The sequence below is a fragment of the Thunnus albacares genome, chromosome 21 (genome assembly GCF_914725855.1).
Source record: "Thunnus albacares chromosome 21, fThuAlb1.1, whole genome shotgun sequence".
NCBI lineage: Eukaryota > Metazoa > Chordata > Actinopteri > Scombriformes > Scombridae > Thunnus > Thunnus albacares.
This window is the reverse complement of record NC_058126.1, coordinates 7,323,250-7,340,004: the sequence shown is the minus strand read 5'-3', so window position 1 is coordinate 7,340,004 and position 16,755 is coordinate 7,323,250. Positions and strand designations below refer to the sequence as shown.

The window sequence follows — 16,755 nt, the reverse complement described above, 5'->3', positions numbered from 1 at the left end:
TACACACACAGCATCCGGGAAAATCCAGAGCCTGCTACATAAAAGAGCAGGTGTATCGCTTTCTCTGTCACACTCTCACTGAAAGCCTTCAGGCACTTGAAACCACTCGAGCTACAACAACCTCACATCGACACAAACCGGCACAGCAAGGACACCGACTGCGGAACAATGGCAAGCGGCAAAACATATCTCGTGGCAGCTCTCTGCTCCTTCATCATCATCAGCACCTTCGTCAGCAGCACGCAGTCAGGTCAGTGATTTAAAAACTACCGCTCATACATGAGCAATACCCTGATTTTATATAATAGTGAAGGATTTCTATCGTACCTGTCAAATGTTTAATACTTTTAGGAAAGGAAATCTTTCTCCTTCTTCTTCTTCTTTTTTTTTTTACTGTCTTATATCTGCAAATTTTTAAAGCTCTAACAAACTGGCTATAGATTCACATAGTGAAGTTAGAGAGCATCGAAACAAACTTTTAATGTTTAAAAAATGTGTGTTTAAATGTTGTGTTTTTTGCATCAAAATGAAAAAAAAAAAAAAAGTTGTTCATACTGGGGTTTTTTTTTGTGTTTTTATAGCAAGCTGCTGTCTGAGCTACTCCAGACGCCGGTTGCAATGCAAACAGCTGTCGGGCTACACCATCCAGACCATCAACACATCCTGCGACATCAACGCTATTATGTGAGTTAACGGTCCGATCTTATGTCAGTGTATAAATGCTGCGAGTCAGGATAGAAATAATGATACAAATCCAGTTGTTACACAGGGAACAGGTAGATCAGGTTGAACCAAAACATCACATTGAAAACCTGTTAGCTGTCTGATATGTTTACGTTAGTGTCAAATAGATGTTTCAATAAAGTTATACTCTATAGAGGATGTAGGGAAGTTGTGCATTAAATAAAATGTTGACTTTAAGTTATAGTAATATAGAAAATAAATCTCAGTCCTAATTCTGTGAGGCCAAACATTATTAAAAAAGGCACTAGATATGACTTGTCATGAGTGTATGAATGAGTTCAAGTTTTAGCTAAAACCAGTGACATGCTTCAGGATGTCTTTTAAGAGCAGGTACTTTGGACAGGGTGTGTGTGTGTGTGTCTGGTAAATATTATTAGAGACACTCTGAAGTTAATACAAAAGCCGACACACTGCTATGAGACCGCTGGGGGAAGAAAACTGTTCCTGCAGTGTAATTAATGTATAATCTTTTTCCTTTCTTAGATTCCACAGCTTTCACCCTCGCCGCAAGTTCGTGTGTGCCGATCCTTCCATGAACCGGACCCTGATGATGATGAAGTGTGTGGAGTGAGTAGAACCCACGTCCCTCTTTATCGAGTTATTTCAGTGTGTGTTAATGGCTTATTGAACCAAACTAATGTTTTGCTTTTATTTTTCTTTGTAGTGACAAGAGGAAGACGATCACTCAGGTCATCAGAGAGAAAATTAAGGCCAGAACCCCATCAGCATAAACTCTATAGTGTCATATCTGCAGTATATAACTCTTGTTTTTATGCCTTCCTGCACCCAAAACCCTTATTTCATAGTGGAAAAATTTGTGATTCACTTTAAACTACACTTACATTTACACTTACATTTTCTTATTATAATTGTTCTGTTTTATAAACAGGGAAGAGTAGTATTCTAAATACATAGTATACTGTAAACTATAGCGGCAGTGTCATCAACAAAAAAGTATTGCAATTTTTTATTTATTATTTGTTTTAAAAAAAAATTTATGTATAGTGTTCCCAAAAGAGGAACATTGATATTGTAATTGATCATTGTTCAAAGAATTTATTAAAAACAAAGACATTTAATAAATACATGTGTCTATCAGTATGGTTTTCACTACATTCAGAGTGTCCACACAAGTAATTTCATACCTTCAATACAGATTTTTCTTCACAAAGATATATACAATATATACTAATTTCATCATATTCTATAGACTAGACTAAACTGTGGAAGCTAACCGGCTAACGTGGGGCCACAGAAAGTGCTGCAGCTACTTGCTAACGAAAATATACAGTAGAAATGTTTTTCAGCTTTCAGCTCAGTAGCTTATCGGTTATTAAATTGATCATTTTCTACTGCTGCTGTATCACACTGTACATATTCTACATCAGCTTGTTCCAGCTCTTCATTAAAGCTATATGATGTACTCTGAGTGAAATAAGGCTCCATGTTGTTAAAGCCTATTTTTTATCTTTGGGATTGCTGTCAGAAATCAATAAATCAATGTCAAATAAATCACAACGCTTGTTATTTCATCTTTTGGGATTAAATATTTTTTAAGAAAATCATGTAAATCCAGTGGTTACGCAATAATACAGTACAATAATGTCTGTTTTTTCCCTATAAATAATGTTGAGCATTTCAAAATATAGAGTAAGTTCTTAAATTGGTTAGTTTGGAGTTGCTTGAGTACACAGTCCTATAGACAGGCTTCTGAGCCTTAAACTGCACAAACTTCAAGAGTAATGGATGAAAAACCTTTAATATTCCTATGAGGCAATTACCTCTCTGTTATCTAAAAGTGCATAACTAGCTGTTAGCATCTAGCAATCAGATCAGGGTCAGAATGCTGGATATTAATAAGGTGGTGGAGAGGAAATGCCAGTTTTAAGGTACGACACCTGACACTGTTACTGTGTGTTTATGGCTGTTTGATGGAAACCTTTCAGGCTCTGTGATCAATGATTCTTTGATGTGTGATTTGGTGACAGCTGATGGAGGTGGACTGATGCTTTGGATGGAAAATGTACTTCTCACTAATGACTTCGTAGAGGCTTGTTTCCCCCCTGTTGCGTTTGCATCCTCTATTGTTTGTAATTGGAAAACTAATCTACAGGAGTGTCTATGTCTATGAATCTATCAATTTATAGTTGACTGTTTGGAAAAAAAAAACAATTCTGAAAGTGATTTATGACTTTTGTCAAATCTATAAGGTAAGTTGTGAGATCTGTCAAAAACAGGGTGAGGCAAAGTATTTCATAATGACACCAATTTGTTGTCAGTCATTCTTTTTCCACACAGCATTGTTTTTTACTTTCTTTTGTCCAGGAACTAGTCATCATCTGTCACCTTTTTATTATCCATCCAACTGACTTCATTAGATTAATTCCACACAAAAGGAAAAGTCAAAGGAAGAGGTCACGTGTTGTCTTGGCTTTTGAAATGGAAAAACAAATAATTATTTTTCCTAATTGCTCATAACTTGGTCTTCCGGTTTGCTTGTATTGAAACTGTTCAACTTGTGGCTCCTGGTTTTCCATTTCAGTTGACTAGTGACGGAGCACCAAAAATGTCTTAACCTTTTTTGACATTTGGAATCAAAAAAGCATCAACATTACAAATATATACAACCAAACAATTAAAAAAAAAAACAACAAACATCCAACTGAAGAACTCTCCTGGCCGTATACCTCCTCATTTCTTTTCATCAAAATCTGTTCACCACTCTGAGGAGGAACCTGTCCTCACCAGGATCTTCACTGGTCTCCAGAGCCCGGCGGACTTTCTCCCAGAACACTGCGGTGTGATCCTTGGCTTGGGGCCAGCTCAGGTAGGTCCGCTTCTTCAGCAGTTTCCTCATGCGGTAGTAAGGAGAGAGATGAGAGGCGGGAATCTCCTCCAGAAACACCAGGATCAGCACGTCCTTCTTCTCTTCGAACAGACGGTAGCTAAACAGAGGAGGAGGTAGAGATGAATGAGGACAAAACGTCATCACCCTTTAACTCAACTACGTACTGTATATTATTGGTTAATCTGTTATTAGATCCCAAGGTGACTCCATGCTTTGTAGTTTGACCAACAGTCCAAAACCCAAAGATATGCAATTTACACTGATTAAATAAAACACAAAAAAACCCAGTAAATAAAATTCACCAGTCAGCTGATTGTTTCAGCACTAAATTAATTAAAGGATATATCTTTTTAATGTCAACAAATGTCACGCAGAGCCAAACCGACCATCACTAAGTGACATGTTCCTTCACCATGAAGATTATGGTCATGTCAGTTTAATCAGAAAGACATCGATCAGCGACCACATTTTGAGTCTCCGGTGAGTAGTTCTGTATAAGGCAGATGCTGCTGTTGTTATGCTATGTATCACAACCTCTTGACTTTGTACTACATTGTAAATTAACTAAATAATTTTAGTACAAAGTCAAGAGGTTGTGGTTTATGATTTAGCATAAAAACAAGCTAGCGCATGCACAATGGTGTCTGCCTTACACACAACTACTCTAAAGACTGAAAACGTGATCGCTGTTAGTTTTTGAAACTGTTTCTAAACAAACTAACGTATCCAAAACTCTTTGTGGCGAAGGAACATGTCACCCAGAGCAGCAGTGTGGCTCACTGATGTATTTTTAATAGTTTTTGGACAACAACAGACGTCTACGGCACAGATGAATATGATATATCAGGCTTTGAATACACACACAATACTTTTAAGTAGATCAATTCATTGATGATAATTAAAAAGACAATTACATCTGATTGACAAGAGGCGTGACACTGTTTACATAAAAGTTGGTAAACTCTTCAAGTAAAGGCGTGGACTGCCCGTCCACCTCAAGGTGTAATTATCAGTCTTTACAGCTTGAGCACCTGGTGTGGAAGTTAGTATGCACACAGACTATCTCAGTGGGCTTTTCAGTGCAGTACAGTGCATGTGTCAACCTGTCCTTTTATTTCATGACGCAATATACCAAAATAATAAAGGAAAAGGAGGGAATGACACCACACGAGTACTTTGAATATAAAGGGAGGAAGAGGACTAAGTGCTGAGTGTAAGGGATTGATGGATCCTCCCAATGGAGTCGGCCTTGGATCTGGACATGGCCTTGTCGCACTTTGTCCGGGTTTTTATGCCTTGGTGTGATTTTGGAGATATTTCTAAGCTGACAGAAATATAAGTGTATAGTTGTTCTTGGCATGAAAACACCTTACTCACTTTAATTTTGGTTTAGTTTCTGCAGACTGGCTCTGACTGGCTTCACTGGTCTCTTATAATACAGACCATATAAGAGCAGTAAGCAGTACTCATTTCCTGCTTAGGGCACAAGGTAACTTTGTTCACAGGTATCTTGTCTTTCTCAGCACATTAAAGTGTCAAACAATACTCATTTCCTACTTCCGTGTTTAAAAAACTGGAATAGACTTTGTCCTATTGTTTGCAGGAATTTTGGCAACAAAGCAGTATTGATTTTATCACATCATAGGTTAATGTGAATAGCATACTGTTACTATGAGTGTGGTGAATATATGAGCACAGCCAGTGATGGATTGTATCAATGCATCAATGAGAGATGCCTCTTACAAGCTTAGTGAGGTGTTTTACTGATATGCGTCTCAGCTCAGACACATTTATAGTGAGCTGACACTTTACCTGGCTGTCTGGATCTCTCTGGAGCACCACTCACTCTCAAGGTATCTCTGACTGATCACACAGATAGTCTTTCTGCATGCATAGATGGCATCTGCGATGTTTTCTATAATGGGCTTCCCTGAGAAAGACAAAAGGAAAAGGTAAAAGAACAAAGCTGATGAACTGTGTTCTTCTCTGTAGTCCCTCTGGTAGTGCAAAAAAAAAGTACTGTGGTGACACCCTCTGGAGTACAAATGAAACTACAAAATGAGAACATCAACTGTGATGAGTAAAAAGCATCTGTGTATATTGATTGCCAGACTAAATGTGCATGTCTAGGGCACACACTGAAATCAGACGGCTTCTGTGAAAACCCACTGGTGAGAAATGCCACTTTTTTTCCCACTGCCAATGGACTCAATTGAACATGACAGAAAATTGTGAAAATGTATTTAACACATATTTGTTGGACTGCATTTTGAACTCAGACTTAAAAAATTTTTCCCTTTAAAGCTCAGCTGGAGCACAGAAAAGTGATCTATTCATGTCAGGTGTAAAAAGCGTCCTACCTGGCTGGAAGTCTCGATGGTGCAGACACAGTCTCCAGCCCTGCTCTCCCTCCAGTTTTGGCAACAGCTCTTTGATGACCCAGGGCTCATCATTGACGTTGTAGGAGATGAAGGCGTCGTACTGATATGGAGTGTTCTTGCTCTTTTGTTTTGAGTCAAAGAGCAAAGCCAAGAAGAGGTAGTAGGCGTAAACCACTTGCCATCTCAGAAAATGGTAAATGAAGGACGCCAGCATAAACAGGAGGATTGTACACGTGGTGGAGATAAAGTAGAAGAAGCCGATGTCCACTGAGCAGGATCGGATGTCGAGGTCTTTCAGTTTCATACCTTTAAAATTTGGAGGATAGTTGCACAAAAAATCGTAAGCGCCAAAAACTTGCGTTTGGTTGTTGTTTTCCGCCCACTGGAGGAACCAGGCATTGTCGCAGTCACAGGTGAAACCGTTGAATTCGAGATCCAAATATCGGAGAGCTGGTACGGACTTCATTATATCTTCACGGATAACTGAGAATCCATTCTTTCTTGCCTGTAGGAACTCTAGCTTGGTAAGGTTGGCTTTTATCAGAAAATCTAGAGACAGAAGATTTGTTTGAGATATGTACAGGCTTTTCAGGTTTCGAATTGGGGAAAATAATTCAGGGGAGACATCCATAAAGTCGTTTGCAGTGATGTCAAGTTGTTCCAGTTTAGGCGTGTGCTTAAACATGTCTACATGCAAGGATAGAAGTTGACTGTTTCTGGTATTGAAAACCAATAAATTGGTCAAACCTTCCAAGATATTGGAAGGCAGCCCCCTAGACTTGCCCCTGTGGTGTTGTGAAAGAAGAAACAATGTCTCCAGACGAGAGAGCTGAGAAAATGGTGGATAAGGCAAAGCTGTGGTGAATTTATATTGAATGTGATTGTTCCTCAAATCTAATCTCCTTAGATTGATCAGGTGATTGAAACTATCTTTGAATAAATCATTTTGTGTAATCTCATTATTTTGTAGTTGAATATCAGTAAGATATGTTAATCCAATAAAACTATTATTGTGAAGCATTTTTATTTTATTATCATGTAATGTCAAGTTCTGGAGGGATGGCAAGCCTTTAAATTGCCCATATTTAATGTCAGTAAGTTTATTTCCATTCAAACGCAATTGTTTCAGATTTGGTAAGGAAGTTTTATTGAAAGCCTGGCCTAGTTTAGTAATTTGGTTTGTCTGTAGCTTTAAGACCTCCAATCTTATTAAATCCTTGAAAACACAGTCTTTTAGAGCTGAGATTGAGTTCTGATGAAGGCTGAGCTCCCAGAGCTTTGTAAGATTGGCAAAATCCTCACAACGAAGTGAGCTGATTTTGTTAGTACTGAGATCCAGTTCTGCAAGAGTTGGTATATTCCTTATGACAGATGGAACAGATGACAGCATGTTACGGCTCAGACTCAAGATCCTCAGACCTCGAAGAGTTTTGAAGGAGTTGATGGAGACGTTTTCTATCCGATTCAGTGCTAAGTCTAACTCGGTTACACTGACGCACGCCTGAAACAAATCCGTAGACTTGATGTTGTTGTGTTGGAGTGTCAGTGTGGACAGTGTTGGGATGGTACAGGAAATATTGATTAGTGATGCAAGGTGACGTTTCATTGTATTCATCCTCAGAATAGTCAGTGAGGAGTTGAAGCTCTCAAAGAATGATTTCATGTCATTTAAAGCCAAATGAAGCCCACCAATATCAAGAGTTTTTACTTGGCTGAGAAAAGTTTTGTTATGCACGTCCCATATTATAGGTTTCTTTCCATTAGTGGCGCCAATGTTAAACCAGTTGAGATTAGGAAAAACATCTGCGTGGATCCTAAAGACTGAGATTTGATTTTGAGACAAATCGAGGGAAGCAAGTTTTATTGAGGTGTTTGTCAGCTCCCACGACCGAAAAGTTTTTAAACCGATTTTTCTCATTACTAGTTCTCGTAGACTTGGCAGCTGCTGTATTATAGAATTAACTTTTTTTAATTCTTTCAGGTTGTTGAAAGAAATGTCCAAAAACCTCAAGTTTGTCAAAGGCTTAAAGGTGGTGGATGCCACAGTTTCGATGCGATTGCTAACCATTCTTAGCTCTGTGAGATTGCTTAAACCATCAAAAATATTCTCTCCCAGGTTACCAAATCTATTATTATTTAGACTTAACTTCATGAGGGAGTGCAGATTGGCAAAGGCACCTTTAGCTATCTGCGTTATTTTGTTACGTTTTAGGTCTAACTCTATCAAATTTGGTACATTTTTGAAATCTAATTCTTTTATTTTTAAAATTTTATTTTCAGCCAAGTCAAAAACTTTAACTGTTGATGGAATATCTTGAGGGACAGCGCTGAGATTGCACCTGGCACAAATGGCAGCATCTCTACTGACCCGACATGTATTCTTCAGTGAAAATCCTGTGACTGGAACCACAAAACTGCTGATACTCAGAAAGAGGAAAATAATGCCTAATTTAAACCATGTGGATCCTCCTTTTGGCATTGTACCATCCTCTTTCACTCCAGCAGCCATTTTTAAAATCTTCCTTACAAAAGAAGAAGTGAAGTCCACCCAACAAGGGAATTTGTCAGATTTCTCAAGATATAGTCCACCTTGTGAATAAAACTATGAAACTTCAGAATGTTATCCTGGAAATACAATAAAACAGAAAAATATAGACCATCATCAGGAGTGACAAATACTCAAAATTAGAAAACATCAATCATAAATTGTGCAATGTGCCATTATGGAAAGTGAAAAAGCACAACATCTGAGTTTAGACACTACACTAAAAATCACTGTGTTAAAGTTTTACCCAGTTTGGACAAATATAACACAAATATATCACTAAGTTAACTTTACCCAGTAGAAATCTGTTAATTTTACCCAATGTTACACAAGGTTTAGCTTAAAAACTGTCACAAATGTATTGGTTCTTGTACAAAATGATATGCAAATGATATTCCAAAGATACACAAATAAATTGTTAACAATCAATAACAAACTGTGAAATGTACATGACACCAATTAGGTAAATTGGTGTCAATATTAGGTATTAGGTACACCAATTAGGTAAATTGGTGTCAATATTAGGTATTAGGTACACCAATTGGTGTCAATATAGCCCAGTAATTTTTAATGTGCAGTTTCTTTAACCTTATTAGAAAAGGTTGAAGCTATAAATAATAATAACAACAACAACAACAACAACGATAATAATAATAATCATAATCATAATCATAATAAGTCATCAATACTATATTAACATGTGACAAATGCTGGTGTCTGTTACTCACTGTGTCACGCATGAAGAGCTGATTAATCACTGATCTGGTGAAAGCTTGCACTTGCTTTATTTGCTTGACTCATGGCGGACTTCACCATTAGGAAAGGTAAGCCACTGCATGAGGCCCCTAACTGCTATAGATTTATTAAGATGTTTAGATATGAAACATATAAAATGGTTTTACTATTCTAACTCATTATACCCTGAAATTAATTACAAAAAGTCCCCAAAGCACATTTTACAAAATTGTTGTCAATGTGTGACCCTCTGCGCTACAGATTAATGGTCTATCCCATCAACTCTCCACTCACATGCTGCTGAGCGGAAACTCCTCAAGTCCACGTGCAAATCAAAAGTTATAACAGAGTGCATATTTAAAGGAAAAGGAAGTAAAAGTGAAGCTGCTCCCCATTAAACAACTAGCAGGATCACAGTTACTAGTGTTTTCTTGTTGCAATGACTCACTTGCAGTGGTGGAAGAAGTACTCAGATCTTTTACTTAAGTAAAAGTACCAGTACAGCAATGTTAAAATACTCCATTACAAGTAAAAGTCCTGCATGAAAAATTAATTACATCAAGTGACTTATTTACTTGAAGTCTTGCAGTGAAAGCAGTGGTTTGTTTTCAGTTTTTGGATTTTTTATTTATTTTTATTTATTGAAATGAAACCATGTGAGAAGTTTAGAGGGAAAATCACTCTTTGATGGAGCTGTTAACAACTCATAGACATCTGAAATGTGACCCCGACTACACACTGCTTTTTGTAAGAAGTCAAAAGCCAAAAGGGTTGGAAACCACTGGTTTCATCTTTGTGTTGTACTTTAAAAGCTTGTTATATTATCCATTGTGTCAAATCTTCATCTGAAAAGTAACTAAAGCTGTAGAAGAAATGTAGTGGAGTAGAAAGTACAATAATTCCCACTGAAATGTAGTGTAAGAGTGGAAGTATAAAGCAGCATAAAACAGAAATACTCAAGTAAAGTACAAGTACCTCAAAACTGTTCTTAAGTACAGTACTTGAGTGAATGTATAAGGTAGAGATGTGCAGACAATGTGCAGCAACATGCTGCTTCCAGTGACGGAAGAAGTATTCATGTCCTTAAAGTAACAGTACTGCAGTATAGAAATATTCCATTACAAGTCAAAGTCCTGCATTTAAAGTTGTACTTGTGTTATATTATATTACATGTTACTTGTGTTATTATTATTATCGATGCATTACCTTATATGCAACATTTGAATGTTAATTTTAACAGAATGTTCACTACCTTATATACTGCTGGGTAGTTTATTATATAATGATACGTCATATTTTATCAGTTCATATATTTTGTATCAAATTCTTAACCTGAAAATGTAGTGGAGTAGAATTATTAAGTAGCATAAAGTGAAAATAATCAAGTACAGTACAGCTGTCTCACTTGAGAAAATACATTTTGTTTATTTCACTGGCTGCTTCAGTGAGCAGTTTGTATCAGATAAGAACAGGAAACACCTGGTAAATGACCACGTTTATGGAAATCATCAACGGGTGCAACGGATCACAAAAGTCACGGTTCGGGTCGTATCACGGATTTGAGTCACGGATCGGATCATTTTTTGGACACTTACAGCATGGAACTTTTGCTCATGGTCTTAAATGAAATCATTGAAGATGTCCAATAGTTAAATAAAATCTTAAAATATATAAAATATTCAAAGCTCAATTGTTAAATTAAATTGCAATATGATGCATGATACCTTCCTCCTTTAAACATGGTAGTGAATGAAACAACAGCCTGTGTCCACATCATCAAAACTTGATGATAACATAAACACACGTCTTGTCCTGCAGCTTAGTTTGTTGAATGGGCCACCAAACAAACATTCACTGGGGAAAAGTGCACCACTAAACACACCACCACTCGGTTAGCAGCTATGTAGCTAATTAGCTGCTCAGCTGCAGCACATTAAACAGCAGGTAAACATACCTGCAGATGTCACCACGGACCCGTTAGATGCTGGTTTGGTCGTTGCTCTTCAAAATCCCTGTTAGCGATGCGTTGTCTGTCCATGAATTGTATTTACAGCTGTTTGTTTATTTTGTCTTAAATGAGACATTAAATTTTGCAATTAATCTGCAGCTGATCTTTTGCTGAACCGTGGGGGGGCGATCCGTATGGATCACGGATTAACTATGATCCGTTGCACCACTACTGAAAAGCAACCAAGTACATTTATTCAAGTATTATGCTTACAGTTATGAGTACATTAATATTTCCCTTTTTTTGCAACTGTATACTTCTACTTCACTTCTACTGGGAGGGATTCACTTCCGTCTATATCAGGGGGAACACTGTAGTTGTTCTACTACATTTATCTGACAGTTTGTTACTGGTTACTTTACAGATTAAGATTTTACACACAAAGTATATGATCAACAAATAAAACATGATGCATTATTATAGATTAAAACTATCCAGCAGTATGTAAAGCAGCTAAAATGAGCTCTGCCTAAGTACATTGTGCTAATAATACAAATGAGTAGTATTATTAAATTAAATACATTTTTTTATGCAGGACTTTTAGTTTTGACAGATTATGTTTAGTGTGGTATTAATAATTTAAAGTTTCGAGTACTTCTTCTACCACTGCCAATACCAACATACCCAATCAGACAAAGGGTGAAAACAAGACACGAAGAAGGCCCCGTGACCGAGTTTGCCTACAGCCCCCCAAACCATTAAATCTGTCCCTGGTTGGGACAAAATGTTCTTCTTAGTTCAAAAACGTGTTCGTCTTCATGTATGGCTAAACACCTTTACTCTGTCCATCGGGTGCCATGCCATTGGTCCGACGGCCCATTATTACGAAACCCCAATAGTTCGTAAAACTTCCCACTGGACTGAAAGCCCATTAGTCCAATGGCCTGTTGTCCCGAAAACAAAAGCCCACTGCTCTGAAGGCCGGGTGCTCCAAAAATACACACGTTCCCTTGACCCCTAATCCCCTAACCCTAACCCTAACTCCCTAACTCTAACCCCCTAACCCTAACTCTAACCCCCTAACCCTAACCCTAACCCTAACTCCCTAACCCTAACCCTAACCATAACCCTAATCATTTTAACCAAAATGATGATCTTTCCTTAAACCTAACCAAGTGGTTTCTGTGCCTAAACCTAACCAGATCTTAACCACAGCATTGTCACACCATAAAACATATTATCTTTTAACAAGTATGTCAAAATACACTAAGATATTAAGGGCAAAAGATGACAGAGGTAGCCTAATCGGAATGCCTAACTATAAATAATGGCAGTGCGTCACTATTGATTACCTGATTAAACAGACTTTCTATATATTATTGAGGTCTTCTGCTAAATTTGGCATTATGTTTCACTCAGTAGAACTCTGATTTAATAAATCAGTAGTTATAAAAATGTGTAAACTTTGTCGTTAAGGCAGACGTGTATTATCTGGGAAACATCAAGTTTATTCACTTTATGGAGCTACAATGAATACCAAGTTATATCAAATGTTTGCTGAATGAGTTATTGTCTGTTTATGTGTCGAAAGAAACCATAAATTATCTTTTAGGAGTAGATGTTTACTGGTAAGCTCAGCTACGTTAATTTTACCAAAATGTTAACGGAGGTTTTCCTCCAACGGTAGGAAACAGATTAAGACTTTATTTGCCTCGTTGTCAATCATTTAAAATGTAAATTAACTTATCAAACAGACTTTTCACAATTAACTCAGTTCTTCTGATGAATTCAGCGTCATGTTTCACAAAGCAGAACTCAAACATTAACGTTACACGTCTTTAACTTAGTTCACAGAAGAGCTGTTATCAGCCGAAATGAAAAGTCTTTCTTTAGGAATCATACAAAAGTCATATGCTATGATTTATTTTTATGATTTATACGTTATCTGTTAAATTAAGCAATATGTTAACTGAGTCTGTAAAGTAGTGAGACTGGCAGTCACTGAACTCTGGCTCCAGAGTGTGTATTTTCAGAGCAATGGTCCTTTGGAGCAGTTAACTTTTGTTTTCGGGATAACAATGGACTTTCAGTCCAATGTGACATTTTTAGAACTATTTGGGTTTCAGAATGATGGGAGCCCTCGTCTTTTGTCTCTGTTCTCTTTTTCGCGGAGCAAGGAAGTGAGAGTAACTGGCAGGTTCGTTCTTTTTTGTCAGTAGCTGTAACTTAGCTGTAAAATGTATGATTTACTCAAGCTTCTCAGTGTTCAAGGAAATAATAATTCAAGGAAATGTTCTCCACTTCAAATAATTCAGATTCAATGCTGTTTTTGTGTTTACATACATTAAAATATATCTGAGAAAATTACAAGTAGTAGTACAGTGTGGTCTAGAAGATTCTCTTTATGCAAATATGTTGTCTAACTTTGACACGCTTCTTTTTTTATCAAGTCATAGACTACAATTGGTGGCGGTCTAGCTCACTTCCTCTTAAAAAGTCGAAGTATGCGTAGTGCATATTAAGCCGACTGTCTGACAACACTTCCTCTTCTCTGCTGGTAGAGACAGTACTTTCAACTGGAAGACTGAGAACGAGAAAATAAGGGTTGTTAAGGGAGTGTACTTCACAAATTTACTGAAGCAACATGAAACAGATACATGGCGAATTAATAAACACATTCAGAAGGAGTCATATAGATATACATATGTACATACATGCACATACATTTGGGCATGCTGGTTAGGGTAATATACTGTGTATAACTCTCTGATTTCAATCTTTTTTTGCTAAATTGCCCCCCTCGTATCACTTAAAACTGATCTTATGCATACTCATGCTCAGAAAGTACATTTACTCAGGTGCTGTACTTTCGGAGGTACTTGTACTTCTTTTCATTTTCAGCTACTTAAGGTAAATATTGAACTTTTTACTCCACTAAATCTAATCGACAGCAATAGTTTTCTAGTTACTTTGCAGACTGAGAACAAAAATACTGTATGACGGCTTCCTAAAATATGGTGCATTGGTACCAATCAAACAATCAAATTTTGATCAGATTTTGTTAGTTCTTTTGTATTTAAATAGTATGAGCTGGAAAAACTTTTAAAAACACTGACTAGCATTTGAAGTCTTTGCTGAATTCCCATTCATTTACAGTAATATATAAGTACAGTATTTCAAAATCATATAATAATGTATGATCATACCTATAAATCGTGTTCTACAGTTACATGTGTAGTAATATAAGGCTCTTTTGTAAAGACAAGCCATCAGTTCAGGCAGATCGCTAAGTGATGGACAAAAGAAACGTTAGTGTGATTTACTCAGACAACTAAACTGCCCACTTCCCCATCACAGCGGATATCTACTTTGTCTAGGTGTGAGAAAATGCTTTATGAAAGTTCATATTTTCTCAGAACCTTTTTTTCACTTCCTATTTATATTAATCATAAGTTCCTCCGTTGAGTAGAATATTAAGCTGTTTGATATCATTGTTGTCCATTCATGAACAGTGAAAACATGTCTTGACCCACAGCAGTTTCAAAGACCGGTTAAAGATTGTGAACAATGAGAGTAAACAGAACAGAAGATCTAGTTCTCATGAAATACAAAATTATTTTGTGAAGTTTAGGAGCAAGTTTTTTAATATGAGTCTTCAAACTACCATAAGCAAACTTAAAGAGCTCCATCTGGCCAAATTAGTTGCCTCGAACAGCATCAAAAATCATTCATCAATCTTAATCTTAAAAATCATGTCCCAAATTGTCAACGAAGTAGAACAGAGGTTGAGGTGATTTCATCACATTGTCTTCCCCTGTATTTCACAAGTCCAGTATAGATTGATGAGGATATGCTGTAATGTAGGTGATGAAATCTGGATTTTTGCATTTGATTCACTCACTCTCTCTTCGGTGTGTTCTTCATGCTAAGCTATGCTAACTAGCTGCTGACTATAGCCTCATATTTAACGAATAGATATGGAAGTGACATCAATGATCTCATCTAACTCTTGGAAGACAGTCAATCAGCATATCGATGGCTGACGAACAAAACCTCCCATCTGAAAAATCCACTTTTTTGAGAAAACTAAAAAAAAACTTGTTTTTTGCAGAATGCTGTTTGTTAAGGATACCCAATACATATTACACTGTTTTTGGACTATATTATTATATTATGCGTTAACAATACCGACTAGATATTAATGCCTCGCAAAGTGCAGATAGGAGCTTTTGCACTTGGTGCAAGTTGGAAGAGATTCTACAGAACGATGCTCTGAATTAAGTTAAATATTAAAATTAAATTAAAAGTATTGTATTATATTATAAAATTAAGTTTGTTTTCAGGTAAAAAGATGTAGTAAATGTAATAGTTACTACATCATAGTATACTAGGGTCAGAATTACTTAAGGGGGAAATTCCTTAATTTCAGTGTATTTGCCTCTTTGTCCACTGGAAATGACTGTTCAGGGATTGCGTAACTCACGACTTTTCTGTGACAACGAAGGGCGGGATTATCTTGCAGACAGACTGAATATGAGCAGCTTTCCTTTTCTCATCATCCAAAGTGAAATCCGCCAATCAGAAAATTCTGCAGACAGGAGGTTTTGCGCTTTGGCCATCGATATATCCCAATCCTTATCCCCATGACTAAGCACTCAATCTCAGTGTAATCACAGAGCGAAAACTTTATAGCCACATTAAAGCAATAAAAAAGTTTGCATATGCCACTCATCTTTACAAGGAGAGTCTACAGCCATGCTCATTGACCAGATGATGGTGCTATAAAAAATTAAGGGATCACTGTTATGGAATTTTCCATCTTTAGGGGTTACAAATTGGGTTCCACTGGGTCAAGTCTGGGCCTTGAGGTCACAGAGTAAGTCTTGCAGAGCGAGACACTGCCTCTGCTTGGATTTACAGCTGTCTGTGATGTTTGGGGAAACAGAAGCCTCTCTGATAAAGGGTAAATCAGTATTGCCATGGTTACCACGGTTCCTAGACAACACAGATTGGTGAATGATTCTATTGACATGATCAGATATTCAAACCAGAATGTGCTCATGGTGATCTGAAGTTCCATGCAACGTGACCTGAACTGACACGAGTAAAATTAAGTTCCTTGTTTAGAAACTAGTGAACCTATTAGACTAATTTTTTCATATTGTAGGCTGATCTGCTGAGGTTAAAGACTAAGAGTCAGACCTTCAGTGGGCAGAACGGAAAGAGACAGCAGCAGAACGCTCTGGTGTTTACTGTGGTTTCCAAGGTTACCAAGTGCTTTCAATAAACAGTCTCAGCATTAAGACATCAAAGACTCATGTGCAATTTCTCCACTGAGGTGCTGACCATCCCTTAATATTCTCCACAGCAACCACCAAAGTTATTATTATTGATCCTACGCAAGACATGAATGTCTGTACCAAATTTAATGATAAATAGCTGTTGAGACATGTCACTGAAAACCACAACCTCATGGAGGCGCTAGAGGAAAAGTCAAGGGATCAACAAAGTCAAGGGATCCATGAATATCTGTACAGAATTGACCACAAATTGA

The 16,755-nt window shown here is 37.1% G+C and overlaps 2 protein-coding genes across 2 annotated transcripts; one reads left to right on the top strand and one right to left on the bottom strand.

Moving 5' to 3' along the window:
* The first annotated feature begins 27 nt into the window (after positions 1-27).
* ccl20b (chemokine (C-C motif) ligand 20b) lies at positions 28-2,256 on the top strand. Its single transcript, XM_044340194.1, has 4 exons — positions 28-250; positions 582-684; positions 1,237-1,311; positions 1,409-2,256. The coding sequence occupies exons 1-4, from the start codon at positions 169-171 to the stop codon at positions 1,473-1,475; spliced, it is 327 nt and encodes a 108-aa protein (XP_044196129.1). The 5' UTR covers positions 28-168; the 3' UTR covers positions 1,476-2,256.
* On the bottom strand, positions 1,917-9,785 carry LOC122972838 (toll-like receptor 13). The gene is made up of 4 exons (XM_044340193.1): positions 9,247-9,785; positions 5,953-8,598; positions 5,405-5,522; positions 1,917-3,689 (listed from the first exon to the last, which is right to left on the bottom strand). Exons 2-4 carry the CDS (start codon positions 8,480-8,482, stop codon positions 3,449-3,451), a joined length of 2,889 nt encoding a protein of 962 aa, XP_044196128.1. The 5' UTR covers positions 8,483-8,598; positions 9,247-9,785; the 3' UTR covers positions 1,917-3,448.
* Between the last annotated feature and the right edge of the window lie 6,970 nt (positions 9,786-16,755).

Coding starts and splice junctions, on each gene's coding strand:
- ccl20b (XM_044340194.1), top strand. CDS start 169: ATGGCAAGCGGCAAAACATATCTCGTGGCAGCTCTCTGCTCCTTCATC. Junction 251..581: donor CGTCAGCAGCACGCAGTCAG/GTCAGTGATTTA, acceptor GTGTTTTTATAG/CAAGCTGCTGTCTGAGCTAC. Junction 685..1,236: donor TGCGACATCAACGCTATTAT/GTGAGTTAACGG, acceptor TAGATTCCACAG/CTTTCACCCTCGCCGCAAGT.
- LOC122972838 (XM_044340193.1), bottom strand. CDS start 8,482: ATGGCTGCTGGAGTGAAAGAGGATGGTACAATGCCAAAAGGAGGATCC. Junction 5,523..5,952: donor CCATCGAGACTTCCAGCCAG/GTAGGACGCTTT, acceptor TGTCTTTCTCAG/GGAAGCCCATTATAGAAAAC. Junction 3,690..5,404: donor AGAGAGATCCAGACAGCCAG/GTAAAGTGTCAG, acceptor TCCTCTGTTTAG/CTACCGTCTGTTCGAAGAGA.